This window comes from Megalopta genalis, chromosome 7 (genome assembly GCF_051020955.1).
Source record: "Megalopta genalis isolate 19385.01 chromosome 7, iyMegGena1_principal, whole genome shotgun sequence".
Lineage (NCBI taxonomy): Eukaryota > Metazoa > Arthropoda > Insecta > Hymenoptera > Halictidae > Megalopta > Megalopta genalis.
The window spans coordinates 1,036,153-1,052,122 of record NC_135019.1 but is presented as its reverse complement, the minus strand read 5'-3'; the positions used below and the strand labels follow the sequence as shown (position 1 = coordinate 1,052,122).

The 15,970-nt window shown below is 36.7% G+C and overlaps 2 protein-coding genes, 1 long non-coding RNA gene and 1 other non-coding gene across 10 annotated transcripts in view; 2 read left to right on the top strand and 2 right to left on the bottom strand.

Annotated features, from left to right (window-relative positions):
• Nucleotides 1-4,734, top strand: part of kn (EBF transcription factor knot) — a 166,376-nt gene extending 161,642 nt beyond the window's left edge. The window contains exon 13 of one of the 2 annotated variants that reach the window (XM_033467136.2): nucleotides 1,868-4,734. In XM_033467136.2, the coding sequence (XP_033323027.1) occupies nucleotides 1,868-1,980 (113 nt within the window). In that variant the 3' untranslated portion in view covers nucleotides 1,981-4,734. Of the gene's footprint in view, nucleotides 1-1,853 lie in introns of both variants that reach the window. The other variant, XM_033467137.2, reaches the window with a different exon arrangement.
• Nucleotides 1-10,593, bottom strand: part of LOC117218637 (uncharacterized) — an 81,421-nt gene extending 70,828 nt beyond the window's left edge. The window contains exons 1-2 of the long non-coding RNA XR_004489803.2: nucleotides 10,541-10,593; nucleotides 7,121-10,354 (exon numbers count right to left, since the gene is read on the bottom strand). This is a non-coding gene — a long non-coding RNA (uncharacterized LOC117218637). The remainder of the gene's footprint in view (nucleotides 1-7,120; nucleotides 10,355-10,540) is intronic.
• Nucleotides 9,734-9,817, top strand: TRNAL-UAA (transfer RNA leucine (anticodon UAA)). The gene has a single exon. It is a non-coding gene; the product is annotated as a tRNA-Leu (tRNA).
• Nucleotides 10,594-11,969: 1,376 nt separating the features above from the next.
• On the bottom strand, nucleotides 11,970-15,944 carry LOC117218636 (uncharacterized). 6 transcript variants are annotated; one of them, XR_004489800.2, is made up of 6 exons: nucleotides 15,677-15,944; nucleotides 15,159-15,270; nucleotides 14,039-15,087; nucleotides 13,868-13,966; nucleotides 13,492-13,790; nucleotides 11,970-12,591 (listed from the first exon to the last, which is right to left on the bottom strand). XR_004489800.2 is itself a non-coding variant. In XM_076523702.1 (5 exons), exons 4-5 carry the CDS (start codon nucleotides 13,757-13,759, stop codon nucleotides 12,480-12,482), a joined length of 312 nt encoding a protein of 103 aa, XP_076379817.1. In that variant the 5' UTR covers nucleotides 13,760-13,790; nucleotides 13,868-13,966; nucleotides 14,039-15,087; nucleotides 15,159-15,944; the 3' UTR covers nucleotides 11,970-12,479. The 6 variants fall into 6 exon arrangements, 1 of the variants encoding a protein (XP_076379817.1); XR_004489802.2 differs by having other exon boundaries at nucleotides 15,159-15,228; XR_004489801.2 differs by having other exon boundaries at nucleotides 15,789-15,944.
• Nucleotides 15,945-15,970: the final 26 nt, after the last annotated feature.

Below are 15,970 nucleotides of genomic sequence, written 5' to 3'. Positions count from 1 at the left end.
CGTGGACCGCTGATTGCTTCTAATACGCGTTAATCATTTTTGCTTCATTTCCACGAGCTTGTAGTATATGTTTTTAATTTGCAAAATCGCTTGCATACGCGATAACTGTTATCGCATTTCTTTTTTTTGCCGTTTGCCAACCTAGAAAACTCTGGCAAAAACAAATTTATTATAATATCCGGCGAATTCTAGACTAGGCGAGAGTTTTGCTGAATCGAATCGATAATTTACGGCAGTATTTAACGACGGTTGCTTTTCGTCGAGACAAATAATCCGAGTGTTCGATGAATCGTCTATTGAAAGAATAAAAAACAAACCTTCGCGCGCCATTATTGCCAGCGCCGTTTGAAAAGGCGCTACGGAGACGAATGTTATTATACCGTTTATTGCCATTGATAGTTAAGAGAACCACTTAGCCGACGAGATCATTAGAGTGGCAATTTTGTTGGCACGTGTCTCGACGACGCCTGAAATACAGCTCGTTCTTCGTGTTGTAATGTGCACCGACCTTCGATCCGATACTGCGTGCAGTTCATTCAAGTCTCCGCAGCGTGCGAGCTGACTCACGCGAACTGCTGCAAATCGATCAATTAGCTGCGGACTATGCAAGCCTCGCAACAATTTTCCAACGTGATTTTACGGCACAAATTGAGATTTTTGTCGCGAGGAAACGGGAGTACTGTAATTTCTTCCTAATTCGCGCTCGGATTGCGCACAAAAATGGACGACTTGGAAAATGGAGATGCGATTATTCGAGCCTTATTATTATTATTGAGACTTGTTTTTATAGTTGTTGGTAATCGGTGGACTATAAAAACGAGCCGCGAGGCTCTAATGATCGTATCGCCTATTCCAAAATTGTCCATTCTTGTGCGCAATCCGAGCGCGAATTAGGGAGATTTGCTGAATTTGTAAAAGAAGAATGCGAACTAGTTACTAGACCGCGGATCTTTATGAATATAAAAAGCTTGGGAATAATAATTAATAATAATAAATGATCGTATCGCCTCCTCCAAAATTGTCCATTTTTGTGCGCAATCCGAGCGCGAATTAGGGAATTTTGCTGAATTTGTAAAAGAAGAATTCGAACTAATAACTAGACCGCGGATCTTTATGAATATAAAACGCTTGGGAATAATAATTAATAATAATAAATAATCGTATCGCCTACTCCAAAATTGTCCATTTTTGTGCGCAATCCGAGCGCGAATTAGGGAATTTTGCTGAATTTGTAAAAGAAGAATGCGAACTAGTTACTAGACCGCGGATCTTTATGAATATAAAAAGCTTGGGAATAATAATTAGTAAAAATAAATAATCGTATCGCCTCCTCCAAAATTGTCCATTTTTGTGCGCAATCCGAGCGCGAATTAGGGAGACTTGCTGAATTTGTAAAAGAAAAATGCGAACTAATAACTACACCGCGGATCTTTATGAATATAAAAAGCTTGGGAATATTTAAAAAATATTTTCACTCGAAACAGAAACGTTTCGAACGTTATATAAATTCAACCTATTCGAATTAACCCTTTGCACTCGAGTGGTGACTCTGAATCACCGCTAAAATTGTTACATCACGTTCCAAAATAATATTTATATTATCAAAGCTTTGACACAAAAATATTGTTAAAAGTCTAAGTCTGTTGCACGAGTCACAAAATTGAACTACTATAAGTCGGAAAAGAATTAATTTAGATTTACAGTTAGAACGGCTTCGAGCGCAAAGGGTTAATTGTTTTTTTTTCAAGTTGTATGCACACGTCGCATGGCAGTTGATCCTTGTTTCGCAACGTTCTCGTCCGTTTATTTTTCATTTTACGTCATGGCGAATTATACTAACGTATAACCGACAGTGGGTATGTTGCAGGACTAGGAGAGGTTGTCGGTTCGCCGTTCAACATGAATCCATTTATGTTGCCCACCTGCAGCCAAGGATACTCAAACACCGCCAGTCCGTTGCTCTCGTCTAGTAACAAATAGTGTTACGAGATGTAAGCTCCGACGAGAACGCGAAATGTCTCCGCCTTCGCGAAAGCGAGATTCGCTGACGCCGAACGTTTCAGCGGATTCTAACGTTCCCTTAATCATTGTATTTGTAGTTGACAATATCGCTTTCCCGGGAGTCGGAGTCGGGCCTGTTCGGGCCCCACGTTTTCCCAGTTACAGCACAAAATAGTCGGGGGAAAAACAAAGAAACGCGTGATCGTTCTCGTCGGAGCTTGAGAAAATCGTGTTTGGAAGTTCTGTATATCGAAACCAGTGCAAAAAGAAATCGATAACGTTTTACGATCAACGATCGAATAAGTTAAGGAATGATACATATCGAGAAACACTTGTTTTCTTTCTCTTTCTTTTCCCGCATCTATCGACATAGTCGCTCGGATGGTACAATATTTATACGAAAGTGAAACCGAAGATAATTAAGATCGGCCGTATTCGAAGTGCGAAGAGCAATCTATCGATCGTTGTCGGTTCTCGGTGTTGTGTAACAGAGACTGTTGTAAAAAAAAAAAACGTTCAACCCTCGAACACGGTAACTTTGTTTCGTTGAGGATGATGCGACCGCACTCTTTCTGCTGTTCCAATCACGGTAATTAGTCGGCGGATCTTTATGCGAGATTCAGAATTTTCCGCATCGATCGCAGGAAACGGGAGGATAAACGATGATTTGTTTCGTCTCTTGATGATTTGGACACGTTGAAAACGATGTTACGATATTTATAAATTTTATGAATCTCTCTGTCTCTCTCCCCCTCTAAAATCCGCAGTCTAGTGAACTAAAATCTACCACGTAAGATCATTTTTCCTGGATTGTTTCGGTCATCCCGCCGTACCGTCAGCTTACGGAGAAGCTGTCCCAAGCTGTCAACGAAAAGATTCACCAGGCCGAACGACTATAGTCGTCTCGTAATACCGATGTAGCTGTATCGGAATGCGAGGAGAGCGTTTTCACGGATGGGCTCGAACGCGTCCGGCATTTTCGTCTTCTCTCGCGGGCGCGCGACGCCGTTTAACGCGACGAAAACTTGTGACAGAATATTTTTGAAAGTGTTTTCCATCGATTTTGTAGCAAGGTGGTCGAAGAAATTTCGCGCGACAAATCGTACGTGTTCGGTGAACGGGAGCAGTATACGTGTGAGCAGGAAGATAGTGCGTTGTTCACAGGGTGTCGGGGAATTTTCTAATGAATCCGAGCAGAAAGCTGTCGAGGGTCGGGGAACGCGGACACCGGCTAGACGGACATATCGCTTATCACTGAATAACAGACATCATAGTTTTAGAGAGCATTTTCGACTTTGAAATTTTAACTTCCTACCCGTACGTTTTAAGAAGACTAACCAATATCAGCTAGGTAGAGCGTATCGTCTAACGTGTAATTTGTAAATTTTCTTGTAAATATTGTTGCGATGTACAAAAAAAAAAAGACGACAGAATTATTTCTAGGAGCCCAACGAAACGATATTAAAACGGGATTGTAGGACGAAGAATTATTATATATAGGTGTACATAATCGTAGAGCAACCGTAGCTTGACTCCGTATAATTGTATGATTGTATGGCGGCGATCCAACCTTTCAACGTGCGGACTATACACGCGTATAGTCGGTGGAATAAGTGTACAGGGTGTTCCAAAATTATAGCACATCCTGGAAATGAGGGGTTCGTTAGGTCATTTCAAGCAACTTTTTCCTTAGCGAAAATTTTCTCCGAGGCTTCGTTTACGAGTTATTAACGAAAAACGGTGACCAATGAGAGACGAGCTTTGGCCGGCGCGTGGCGGCCGAGCCAACGAGCGGTCGACGCCCAGGTACTCTGATTGGTTCGGCCGCGTCGCGTCAGCTGATCTCGCCTCACATTGGTCACTGTTTTTCGTTAATAACTCGTAAACGAAGCGTCGTAGAACATTTTCGCTAAGGAAAAAGTTACTCGAAACGACCTCGGGAACCTCTCATCTCCCGGAAGTGCCACGATTTCGGGACACCCTGTGTAGTACATTCGACAAAAATTCTACCAAGCGTACAAGTATCCTCCTGTTTTCGATTGTTTCACCGAAACGGACGTCTCGGGCGAAAACAAACGTTCGCCGAGAGAGTTCGTTCCGAAAAAATTCCACCGATTTTACGTTCTCCGGGTGTTTTCCACGGCTAATTTCGCGCGATCGCGCCTGAAATTCTCCAAAGAGCACGAATCGTTCTAAATGTCGGGCCACGTTAAACAGCGGATTGCGCGTGACAACTCTGTAAAAAGATGAAAAAAAAAGTGAACCGTATACAGTATAGATGATTTGAATCATTGACGAGCCGGCCCAAAACGAATCTCATACCGAACGAATCTCACGAAAGTATACGAAGAAGCATATATCAGAACTTGAAATCCATAATTAGTCCAGAGTTTTCCAGTGGATTACGAGCGTAGATCGTATCGTTTATCGGAACGAGTGTCGTTAAAACAAAAAAAAAATTGATTATTGTAAACAGTTCCTTTTTGCATATCGACTTGGCGAGCACCCTCGCGCCTCGCGATGGGTGCGCTCTTTGTCCAGGAGCCGCCGCGCTCTGTGATCTTGTGATGTTGATTGTAATATTGATTATCACTTTCGTTCGATCATGTCATATTTTAGATGACGCGTCGTTGGTGTACGCTGGCGGATGCCGCACAGGCACGCACACGCGCGTACGGACACTCGTCGGTGTATATTAAAATAAATTCAACTTACATTTTTGAGAATTAAGAACGAACTTTTGTCATTCTTTTAATCCCATCGTCGCCTTCGTCGATCACAGTTGCTGCCGAGGTAGGTACGAAATATTTGTTTTTTTTTCATAAAATCTGTTTGTTAATTGACTCGTACTCGTTAATCCGGAGTCCGGTGTAACATCTTGTTTCTATTTTTAGAAAAATAGGTTGTATCCGAATGTATAAGTAACTTCGATCGATACGATAAATCACGTTCGAAATCATTTTATGTCGTATTTATTATACAGGGTATCCCAAAAATGTCTCGGGTTCCTCGGATCATTTGAAGCAACTTCTTCCTTTACAAAAATGTTCTCCGAGGCACCATTGACGAGTTATTAACGAAAAACAGTGACCAATAAGAATCGAGTACGGCTGACGCGAGGCGGCCCAGCCAACCAGCGCGTGAATCCCAGTTCCGCTCATTGGCTCGGCCGCCTCGCGCCAGACGAGCTCGCCTCTCATTGGTCACTGTTTTTCGTTAATAACTCGTCAATGGTGCCTCGGAGAACATTTTTGTAAAGGAAGAAGTTGCTTCAAATAACTTGAGGAACCCGTCATTTTCGCATTGCGAGACATTTTTGGGACACCCTGTATATTTTATACATTTTTATTATTTTATATTATTTCTTACATATTGTTACGAATTACAACACTTCTCCCGCGTCGCGGCATTTTATTTACAATAGAGAACACGAACTATAATACAACTGAATTAGAATATGTTAGAGATCTTTGAATTAGATGGTGTTGATCGCTCGACGGTCCGATCCCGACTCTCCGATTGTCCGATTTCTATATAATGATGATAATGAATTTCTTATATTCTAATATAATTAAAATGTAAAATTGAAATGAAAAATATTATGAAATTTCTATATTCTATTATATGTTTTCTATACAATTATTGTAATCAAAAAAATGTATCGTAAGAGAGCGAAAATAAATCGTCGCTGTTTACCGGAATACTCTCAGCCGACTCCTTTGTGATTATTATTCAATTTTATCGAGATGATCTCGTAATTTCGAGTCTAACAAAGTAGATCTCGATTATTTCACGTCGATCTAAAAATGATTAGAAGCACCTTCTGGTACAGCGCTTGTTCTCCCAGGAGAGACCACACGGTGGGATCAACAAATAGCGGAAGAGGATCTCGAGAGCCAATCCCGGGCGATTAGTTCACATGGTGTCCTATTACCTCCGGCCGCCAAACGGTAGCGCGTACACGACGCGCGTTATTGTAAGGCTGTTTGTGTTATTAGATTTCGATTGGCCGGCACGTGGCATGCGGCACGACCGGCACGTGCCTCATAGAAAAACGTTACAACGCGGGAACAATGCGAAACCATTTTTCTTGCGATATAGCTTCCCTACCAGGCTCCTGCGAAAACATTCTACTTCGTCGCTGATTTGTCATCCGGCTATTATTTTACGCGACGCGCGATCCACGGGAACGCGCAGCGACTAATTAATCAAATTGATTCCCTTGTTTTTTTTGTCGTCAAACATCGCGTGATTACCGACCACTGTTTCCAAACCGTTCGGATTGTTTTCGTAACGATTGAATGGAACAAAAGAGAAACGGAAGCGAAGTAAGTTCGCGCTAATTTATACATTTTTTAATCCGATTATTAACATCTGTACATTCAAATGTATTATAATAATATCAATTTTAATCCATATAAAGTTATTTATAATTCGTCGGATGCTTTTGGATTGATGTTTTCATGTAAACTTGACACGTATACGTTTTTTAGCAAATATTAGTCGATGGTTAAGAGCTTTTTTAAAGACGTTGTACACGTAAAACAGATGAAATTAAATGGAATAAACGTTATGCTTGTGTACAAACACTATTGTGCGTCACCGAGTGTAAAATAAAACATGAAAAGATCATGTAAAATACTGAAAAATGGCATTTATAAAAGAATTTTTCATAGCTCGAAACCATAAGTAAGTAATCTCAATAATGTGTACAATATTCATCACTGTGTCTTTCCTTTAGATAACATAACAATATTAAATATAACAAGATAAAAACGTAAGAAACTGTTCCATATTGTTGTACAAATAATAGCTCACTCATTGTAACATTCTGTATTTTACGAAAAACATGTTTCCTCGGTAGTATTTATTACAGTGCCCCTACTCGAGAAAATCAGTTGAACGTAAATTACGCTTATACGTCGCTGTGCAAATAGTAGATCGCTTTAATGGTGCAGCCAATAAATAATTTATCCGCGTTGTCCTTGACAAAATGGAGTGAATTGAAAGTATAATATAATGTGAAAAAAATTGTGGAACACACTGCAATCCTGTTCAAGGTTCGCAACAGTAGATTTTGCACTTCAGTGTATACTTACTAATAGGCTTTTTCACTCACGTGTTCGGAGCCCCTCGCTGCAAACAACCCGCCCCTGCTACCCGCCAATCCGCCGCGAGCCGTCAGCTTAGTTTTCTTTCGGCACGTGCAATCACATAAAACAGTACACGAGGTGTACCACACTCCATCTGATTGGTATCTGCGAAGGAAAATAAAGCTGTAGATTTTATGATAAATAGACAACATCGGTTAAATTTTTCAGTAACCGAATCTTTCGTACAGAATTTCGTTGTATCGATAACATTGAGATTCTAAATCCGGTTCCAAAACTTCTAACAAGATAATTTACTTATCTAAAACTTTTAAATATTAGTATTTTAATTACATCGAGCTCTAATTTTACATAGATTATGTAAATCTCTGCATCTCAATAAGAGTTTTTTTTATTATTATTATTATTTTATGCATTACAAATTAATTTAATCTAATGAGAAAAAAAGCTACGCGATAATCAAATAGTCGTTTAAGTTTGTTTTTATTCTTCGAAACTATCGTATAGATAATATATTAAATATAAATAAAGAGAAAACAGCTATCTTATCATCCTGATTCACAAATTTTCTCTCGCACGGTTCTAGACTTATTTCCATATTAAAATGTGAACACTGCAAATGTTAAATAAGAAGAAAATCTTATTTCCTTAATAACTGCAAATTATATCGTGCTAAAACATATAATATTTTGATGCACCGCTGCGTACACGCCCTTAACGTCATAGCGATATCAGGGTAGAATTTGAGTTGGGCGTCAAAGGGGATGAACCAGCGGGGCTTGGCAGGGATAGGAGCAATCCTGTGATGCACCCTTGACAGTTCGCTGCGATAAGATCTGCTCTTTCGACGAGTTGGCTCCATTTGAATTCTGTTTGTGAGCCCCGGCAATGCTACCCTCCGAGTATAACGTATCGCGCGTCTATCGATGTAAAAGAATATTACCATCTGCTGATTATCGGTAATCCTCATTCATAGCTATAGAGTTTCCTTCATCCTGCAGGCCTCGCTACTTATCTGATAAATAAAGCATTTTACCGCACAAACGTAACGTATAAGACACTCGAAGCTTCGTAATTATTTCCTAAAGGGACACGTGATCTTGACAACCTCAAAACAACGTGATTCGAGTTGCATCAATTTAATGCTTGCGACCAAAAGATTTATCCAGATTAAACGAGTTGACTCCTCGCGAGTTAAACGCAGTAAATTCGTAACAACAAAAAATTCCTTACGCATTACTCTTTGTAAGAATATAGTGTTATATTGGGTTGGCAACTAAGTAATTGCCGATTTCAGTTATAGATGCCTCTCACTCCCATTTTTATGATATCCGTAAATGTTATATTATAAAATTATTATTATTATTATTATGTTATTTTTTATTATCCGTGAATGTTAGCAACTGGACAAATTGAATGCAGCGGTCAAGGAAAAGCGAGCAGAATTGGTCAATCGTAAAGGTGTCATTTTCCAGCAGGACAATGCTAGGCCGCACACGTCTTTGTCCACTCGGCAAAAATTGATGGATATTGGTTGGAAATTGATGTTACACCCACCATATAGCCCTGATCTCGCGCCATCGGATTACCACTTATTTCGATCCCTGGACAACTCCCTTCGTGGTAAAACTTTTAATGACGATGACGCTGTAAAATCTCACTTAACTCAGTTTTTGGCCGAAAAGGATCAGACTTTCTACGAGCGTGGAATTTTCAAGTTGTCAGAGAGATGGCAAAAGGTCGTCGAACAAAATGGAAAATACATTACAGATTAAACTTCGTTCCAAGTAAAAAAAAATTTTTTATTTCATTGAACAAATCGGCAATTACTTAATTGCCGACCCAATAGTATAATTGTATGTTATAGTGTTCCATTGTTTGGATATACTAATTAGTCGAACTTCATAAATGATTTTAAATTACTTTTTTCTCGATGGAAAAGAAGCTGATCTTCCAAAAAGATCAAAAACTCGTATATTATTATCGAGTATATTCAATCGAATTAAAAACAATTGGTATTATTCTGCTGTTATGATACTTGAGTGATTACTTAACATAATAAATGCAAGAAGTCATTTTTTATGTCTCCGCGATGTACTATTTTGTATTACTTTTGAAAGTACTACATTAGACCCTAAAAGAATATGTATAATTGCTGATTACATATAAATAATTGCAAACGAGAAAATATGATTCAATTGTTTACTTCTACAAATCTTAAGTTCTATTCTTAAGTTATATTATCTATAATTAGTAGTAATAAGTTAAGTAATTTAATTAAGTAATTAGTTATATTATCTATATATATATTCTTAAGTTATATTATCTATACTAAGTTATATTCTCTGTCGTACTTTGATCATTTTCTTTTTTATTTCCGTCATTAATATTTTTCGACGTAGTAAACTGTACTGCAAAAGAATTTGCACATTTGTCGGTTCCGCGTACCAACGTCACTATAAATAGCAAATGACGGATATCTTATTAATATACATTATGAAAATATTATTAACTACACTATTTGAATGTATTCTTTAGAATATTTTATACAAATCTTTTAATTAATATTGAAATCGAATGCAACCACATCTCTACTAAAATGAAACCGATCTGGATACTAAGCCAGGTTGGCCGAGCGGTCTAAGGCGCCAGATTTAAGCTTTGGTTCCCGATAGGGAGCGTGGGTTCGAACCCCACACCTGGCAAATACTTTTTTTTTTATTTATCTCGAATAGAATAATTTAAGTTCAGCAGTAGCACTGTCACTACTATATGAATTAACATTTTTTTTCTTCTAATCGTTGGTATAATTTCATTACATCGATTTGTGTAAACGTGCATGGATAAGGTTCGGTAAAATAAATTGCAAGAAAAGAAGTGGAGAGACAAAAAAAGTATGACGTTAGAAATTTGAAAGAGAGAAAGAGAACGATAAAGAAAATGTAGAATAAGAAATTGAGGAAATAATAGATTAACAATGAAAAGATTGGAAATGGATATTTTTGTACGTAAGAGGAAGAAACAGTCGGTAAAGTAGATAACAAGGCAAAAATACTGATGGAAGAAAAGAGCCAATTGCATGTAGAACGATTATAAGACTATTTGTATATATCTTTAATATGGCTGAATCATTATAAAATTTACCACTTTTTTAATATACAATTTTGTATTCGATAAGTTCCACTGTTATCATTGACCATAATAGTTTTAACTCTAAACTGAATATTTCATGGTACACGCATCTGAAACAAAATATACATATTTAGGTAAGTTTGTAGAAACTATTGTAACTCTCATTTTCCATTAAAATCCTTCTTTCTCTATTCCTTTACCAAAATTACAAATCTGTTGAATATACATATATGTAAAGGATAAATTTATACTACTCATTATATACATATAGATGTTATACACTGCTTTCTACTTACATAGTTTTTTCAAGAAAATGTACTTGAAGAACTTTGCTGTTAGTTCCCTGAAATAATGGAAATATTTGTATGTATATGAAACCAATAACAGATCAATTTTCGTGTCAAAATAAGCTGTGAATAAAAAATAATGCATTTAATCTTATCGAAGTGTCATTAAATTAATTCATAATGTAACGAATAACACTTGACAATAAAAACTTCCGACGAATATCGTGTAAGAAACAGTAGACTTCTTGGTTAGATATGTTTCGATGAAATTATGAATTCCAAGCACCTTCTTGAATTTGCCATTCAAATTAGTGAAAACATCAATTGATAACAAATTGTGTAGAACATTTTGTAGTCAAAATATATATGAATGATTTGTTAAACATATTCTAAACAATCAAAACTATGAAAAGTCAAATTTCTACACAACACACTTCTGTCTAGTCCTAACACCACAAAGTACACACTTTATAGAGGTTGATTTACTTATTTACAAATTTATGGTTAATACACAATGCAATATCCTAGACTTAAGGTTCGTACAAATGTTACTTTACGTTGCAATCAATGTTGTAAAATTTGAAGAATATCTATCTCAGCATCGTCGGCGGTCGAAAGACGAACCTCAGCTTGTGAAAACGCCACTCAATAATAAAATAATAAATACTGATAGATTTACAGTTTCAGCAACAGCACCGTGCATGTGTATTATTGACTTTACGGATTCAGCAGATCGGTATTTGGTCATACAGATTACGTTACAAAAATGGTATTACCCGGAGATGTATAGCTGTTTGATAAATACGAGATGGAGCCACCGGCGTTTTCTATTAACCTTTTAGGTACGGCTGAATTCTGCGCGAGGTTATTTCTCTGGACGGCAGAGTCTGATGTGTACTGTACAGAGTCTGATACTGTATATACAGGGGGTGTCCCAAAAATGTCTCGCAATCCGAAAGTGGCGGGTTCCTCAGGCCATTTGAAGCAACTTTTTCCTTTACAAAAATTTTCTCCGAAGCACCGTTAACGAGTTATTAACGAAAAACAGTGACCAATGAGAGGCGAGCTCGGCTGGCGCGAGGCGACCGAGCCAATGAGCGGAACTGAGCTTCGCGCGCTGGTTGGCTGAGCCGCCTCGCGTCAGCCGTACTCGATTCTTATTGGTCACCGTTTTTCGTTGATAACTCGTTAACGGTGCCTCGGAGAACATTTTTGTAAAGGAAGAAGTTGCTTCAAATGATCCGAGGAACCCGCCATTTCCGGATTGCGAGACATTTTTGGGACACCCTGTAGACTGTTGTAAATCGATGCGAAGACAAAAAAAGTGTGAGACAATGCGTATGAAGACGATTATTTGGTTCAAACGATGATCGAGTGAGCTAACAGAGCAAACCACTATAGTGGCGCGTCGTGCCTAAAAGGTTAAAAAAAGCGCAGGTATAATTAAGCGTTTTATTGCCGGTTTGGATACTTTCTTCCCCGAAACCGTTACTTCATAGCATACAAATTGAAAAATTGTATATTAGACGCATGTTTATTCCATGAAGAAAATGTTAACAAATCCCATTTATGATTCGAATGTCTAAAAAGATAGATGAAATAGTTTGTTTGAATATTTAAAATAGATATAAAATGGCTTGTCCGAATAAATATATGGAATAGTTTGTTCGGAACAGATCGATCGAATAAATCAATGAAACAGTTTGTGTTGAAAAATACAAGTCGAATATCGCACCAAGTGTTTCAAATGGAGCACCAGGTAAACGGTTGCGCGAATAGAGTGAGATCGCAAACATAGTAAAGTGAGACAAAATGGTCGACATTGGTCGTCGGTGTGACCTGTTTCGTTTGTGGTTATGCCGACGTCGTACTCTCTTGCTCGCATGCCACTCCCTCCTTTTGTCTAATATATGAGGGCAACACTGTTTAGCTGTGAAGCGTCAACCAATCAGAGGAGAAGCAGTTTCTCTACCTGCTTCGTAATTCTAAGCCGGTTGCCGGTTATTCTCGCAGTCCCACATGGGCTTAGTATGGTGGAGGACCTGGTACGGTTGTAGGCGCTGGAACCGCAAAATTACAGGTTAGGTCAGGATTCAATATTATTTAGTAAAACTGTAATAATATTCAATGTGGTCTCTAAAATTATTTTAGGTCCTACAAACTGTACACATTATTTAATAATTTATAATAATGTACTGTTCAAATGTTTCGCTTCTTTTTATAATTTTATATACAATTTAAATTAAAACCTATGGTGTAAGAGTTAAATAATAGTGGTAAAAGAAAATGTTTATTAATGTATTGTAATATATAGAAGAAATAAATTTATTTCGTCAATGTAACAACGTTCCATTAAAAAATTTGCCAATATATCCGTTAACATTTTTTTACTATTATATCGTTATTTAATTTGAAAAACTGGAATTAAACAGCAAAGAAGCCATAATAAAACGTATCATCAAAAAATGCGATTAGGAAACTACGAAAGGAGAATTACTTCATCCGATAAATCAACCTTCGATCCGTATTGTTGATTATATTGTTTTATCAATAGCATAAGATTGTTATTAACACAGTGCTATATCAAATTGAGGATGTTCAGAATGACAAGTGCTCCTCATCTGTCATGCAAACTCACAATTAATTTATGTTTGTTTTATAACGTTTAATAATAGGGATATTACATATTTATATTCTTTTAAGGTTATTATAAAGCAATACTGTTTTTTTAAGTTTCACAAGAACTCTATAAATAATGTAAATGTAGTACATACACTTCTTATGTATATAAATTATTGTAATTATGAGACATATAAAATTTTCCGAAATTATACAACAAATTAAAGGGAAAAGTACTGTGCGCTAAAAGAAATAAAATAGTACTTTTTAATTTTAGACTTTGAGGTATTACTTGGACGTTAATTCTGTTGCTTTAAAAAACAAGATTGTGTGTTACAAACCTTTTTCATAAGTAATGTCTGGTTTTAATTAACCGCAAGCATTGAATGAGGTAGAGTATAGGTCTTACATATTAAGAACATATCTCTTCTTCAAGACTATAGCTTCAGCGTGATCCTTGTTCTCGGTCTCCTCAGTAGATCTTTTCCTCTGACATAAACTATCATTATATAATTTTCCGCGTGAATTTCTCTCTGCTTTATTTCGCAACTGTGTTAAATGTTCACTACTTTTGTCTTCAGATGATAGTCCTTTCTTTACATCGTTCATCTCCAAATTTTGACTTCCCACTTCACAGTATCTAATTAATAAGTATTATATCCAAAATTGCAATCATTCAATACATTTAGATTGATATTTCTATTAATAAATATTTACCATACGTATTTTTCTATCCATATCCAGTGTCTCCCAATTTTCTTTCTTCTTCCCTTCTTCCTCTTCGAGCTTCTCCAATGGTGCGCTCTGATTTAATACCTAGATGTAAAAAAGTTTTTGTTGTAATTTGTGTATCAAGCTTTATGTAATTAAGACCATTTATATACTTACATTGATCACACGTAATTAGAAACTATCAATCGTCTACGTTTTATTGCGTCATTAATGCATTTCCATACACCATATCACTCATGATATCTTCGGTCAACTGTAATCTTTTTTCGGAATTAGACTTCTTGTTCTCAATTCCGTTATAGTCGTCTGTGCCGATTGTCAACAACTATAAAAACGAGGCGCAAGGCTCGAATAATCGTATCCCCACTTACCAAATTGTCCGTTTTTGTTTACAAGCTGAAGGACAAGTGGAGAGATAATGTAGAACTTTCCTTTTATCGTAACAACATTTCCCTCCAGTTTACCATCATATATTTCTATCAGTCAATAATTCCTCCACTGAACTAACAAACTCTTCTTTTATATTCTTTTTTAATCTTACCATTTGCTGTTTAGAGATAAGTTATACTCTGCATTCTTGCTTTTTGAAAAGAGATTGCAATTATAAACTTATAAGCTCCGTTGAAAGAAGTTTCATTATTGTTTTAAAGGAATTACTTTCTCGAATTTGTAAATCTTTATATTCAGTACCTATTTCTCCCAAATTTCTAATCCTCTGTGCTAGAGGTTCCAATTCGTTTTTCATTTCCTCTACTTTCTCTATTGCAGTCTTCAATCGTCTTCTCTGATCTCTCTCTCATTTTTCTTTTCTCTATCTTCTCTAGTCGAGAAATAGTTGTGCGACACAAATTTGCATTGTCAAATATTTCATCAAATTTTTCTTTCAATCTTTTACCTTCGATAAATGGCCAACTAAGATTTTCTTGGTGGCAAAATATAACATAATCCAAAATTGGTCTTGTAACAACCATTATTAATGTAAGTTCTGTCTCAACGTTATCACATCAATTGCTTATTGATACCACCATGTCTGTACCCTTCATAAGCGTTCTATTAGGGGGACCGGAAAGTAATGTCGTTTCGGCGCATATTTATCTGTTTGAATTTAATGTAAACAAACGACATAACTTCCCGGTCCCCCTAATATATATTGTAGGAATATTGCCTTTTCTATCCACTATTTTGGTTTTTGTAACGGCTTGGACCTGTACAAAAATAAGAATGCTCATGAAATTAACAGTAATTAAGTATATAACATAATAACAAACAATTTTACCGAAGATGTCATTATCCAAGCCAGATCTTGTATAGAAAATTGTCCATGTTCTGAATCGGGAGGAAATTCGCTGCAAGTAACACATGTCAGTGCCTAGATAATTGTTGTTTTCCTGGTTAAAAATCAGGAAAGAAAAGTCACTAATCACAATAAAATACTAAATGAAGGATCAATGGCATGGCAACTGGATAACATTGATTCTAGTACTTCTGACATGGATTCGAATACTGTTATATATTACAGAATTGAATTATTATTAATATATTGATATTATTAATTCACTATATACATTCGAACTGTTCTTAATACTGTAGAAATCATAGCTTCTACTCTAGCTAGAAAAACTACGAGACTTAGAACACATTGGAGAGGACAACAGAGCACAAGAAAAAAGAAAAGTTACAAAAACAAGTGGATATGAAAGAAAGCGAAGTAGATGCGACGAGAAGATATTAATAAAATAAAATTGGAGATAATGCGAATTTTTGCTTCGTTTTCATCGCCAAAATTATGAATACCTCGCAAAGAAGTGCGATTTTCTGATTTTTTCTATAACCAACTGAGCGCGAAAGTAGAGTAAACAGTGAACATGAACGGTAAAGACACCGAGAAGATGGGATACTTGATAACCTTGAAATGCTCTCTTCTCGCGATGCGATGAATTTATTCCTTGAAAATTATAAAAGCATCCAGCGTAGCCAATTACGCAAAGAATGGATTAAAATTAATATTACAAGTCGTTTGAAACATTTCATTCCTAAATTCTAATGTTTTTTCTAACAGGATATTTAGTCTATGGCACAGAGCGGTGT

Bases quoted from the DNA above. Each gene is read 5' to 3' on its own strand.
- LOC117218636 (XM_076523702.1), bottom strand. From the start codon at position 13,759: ATGAACGATGTAAAGAAAGGACTATCATCTGAAGACAAAAGTAGTGAA. The intron at 12,592-13,559 runs GTAAGACCTATA...TTGCGGTTCCAG, and splicing joins AAGAGATATGTTCTTAATAT to CGCCTACAACCGTACCAGGT.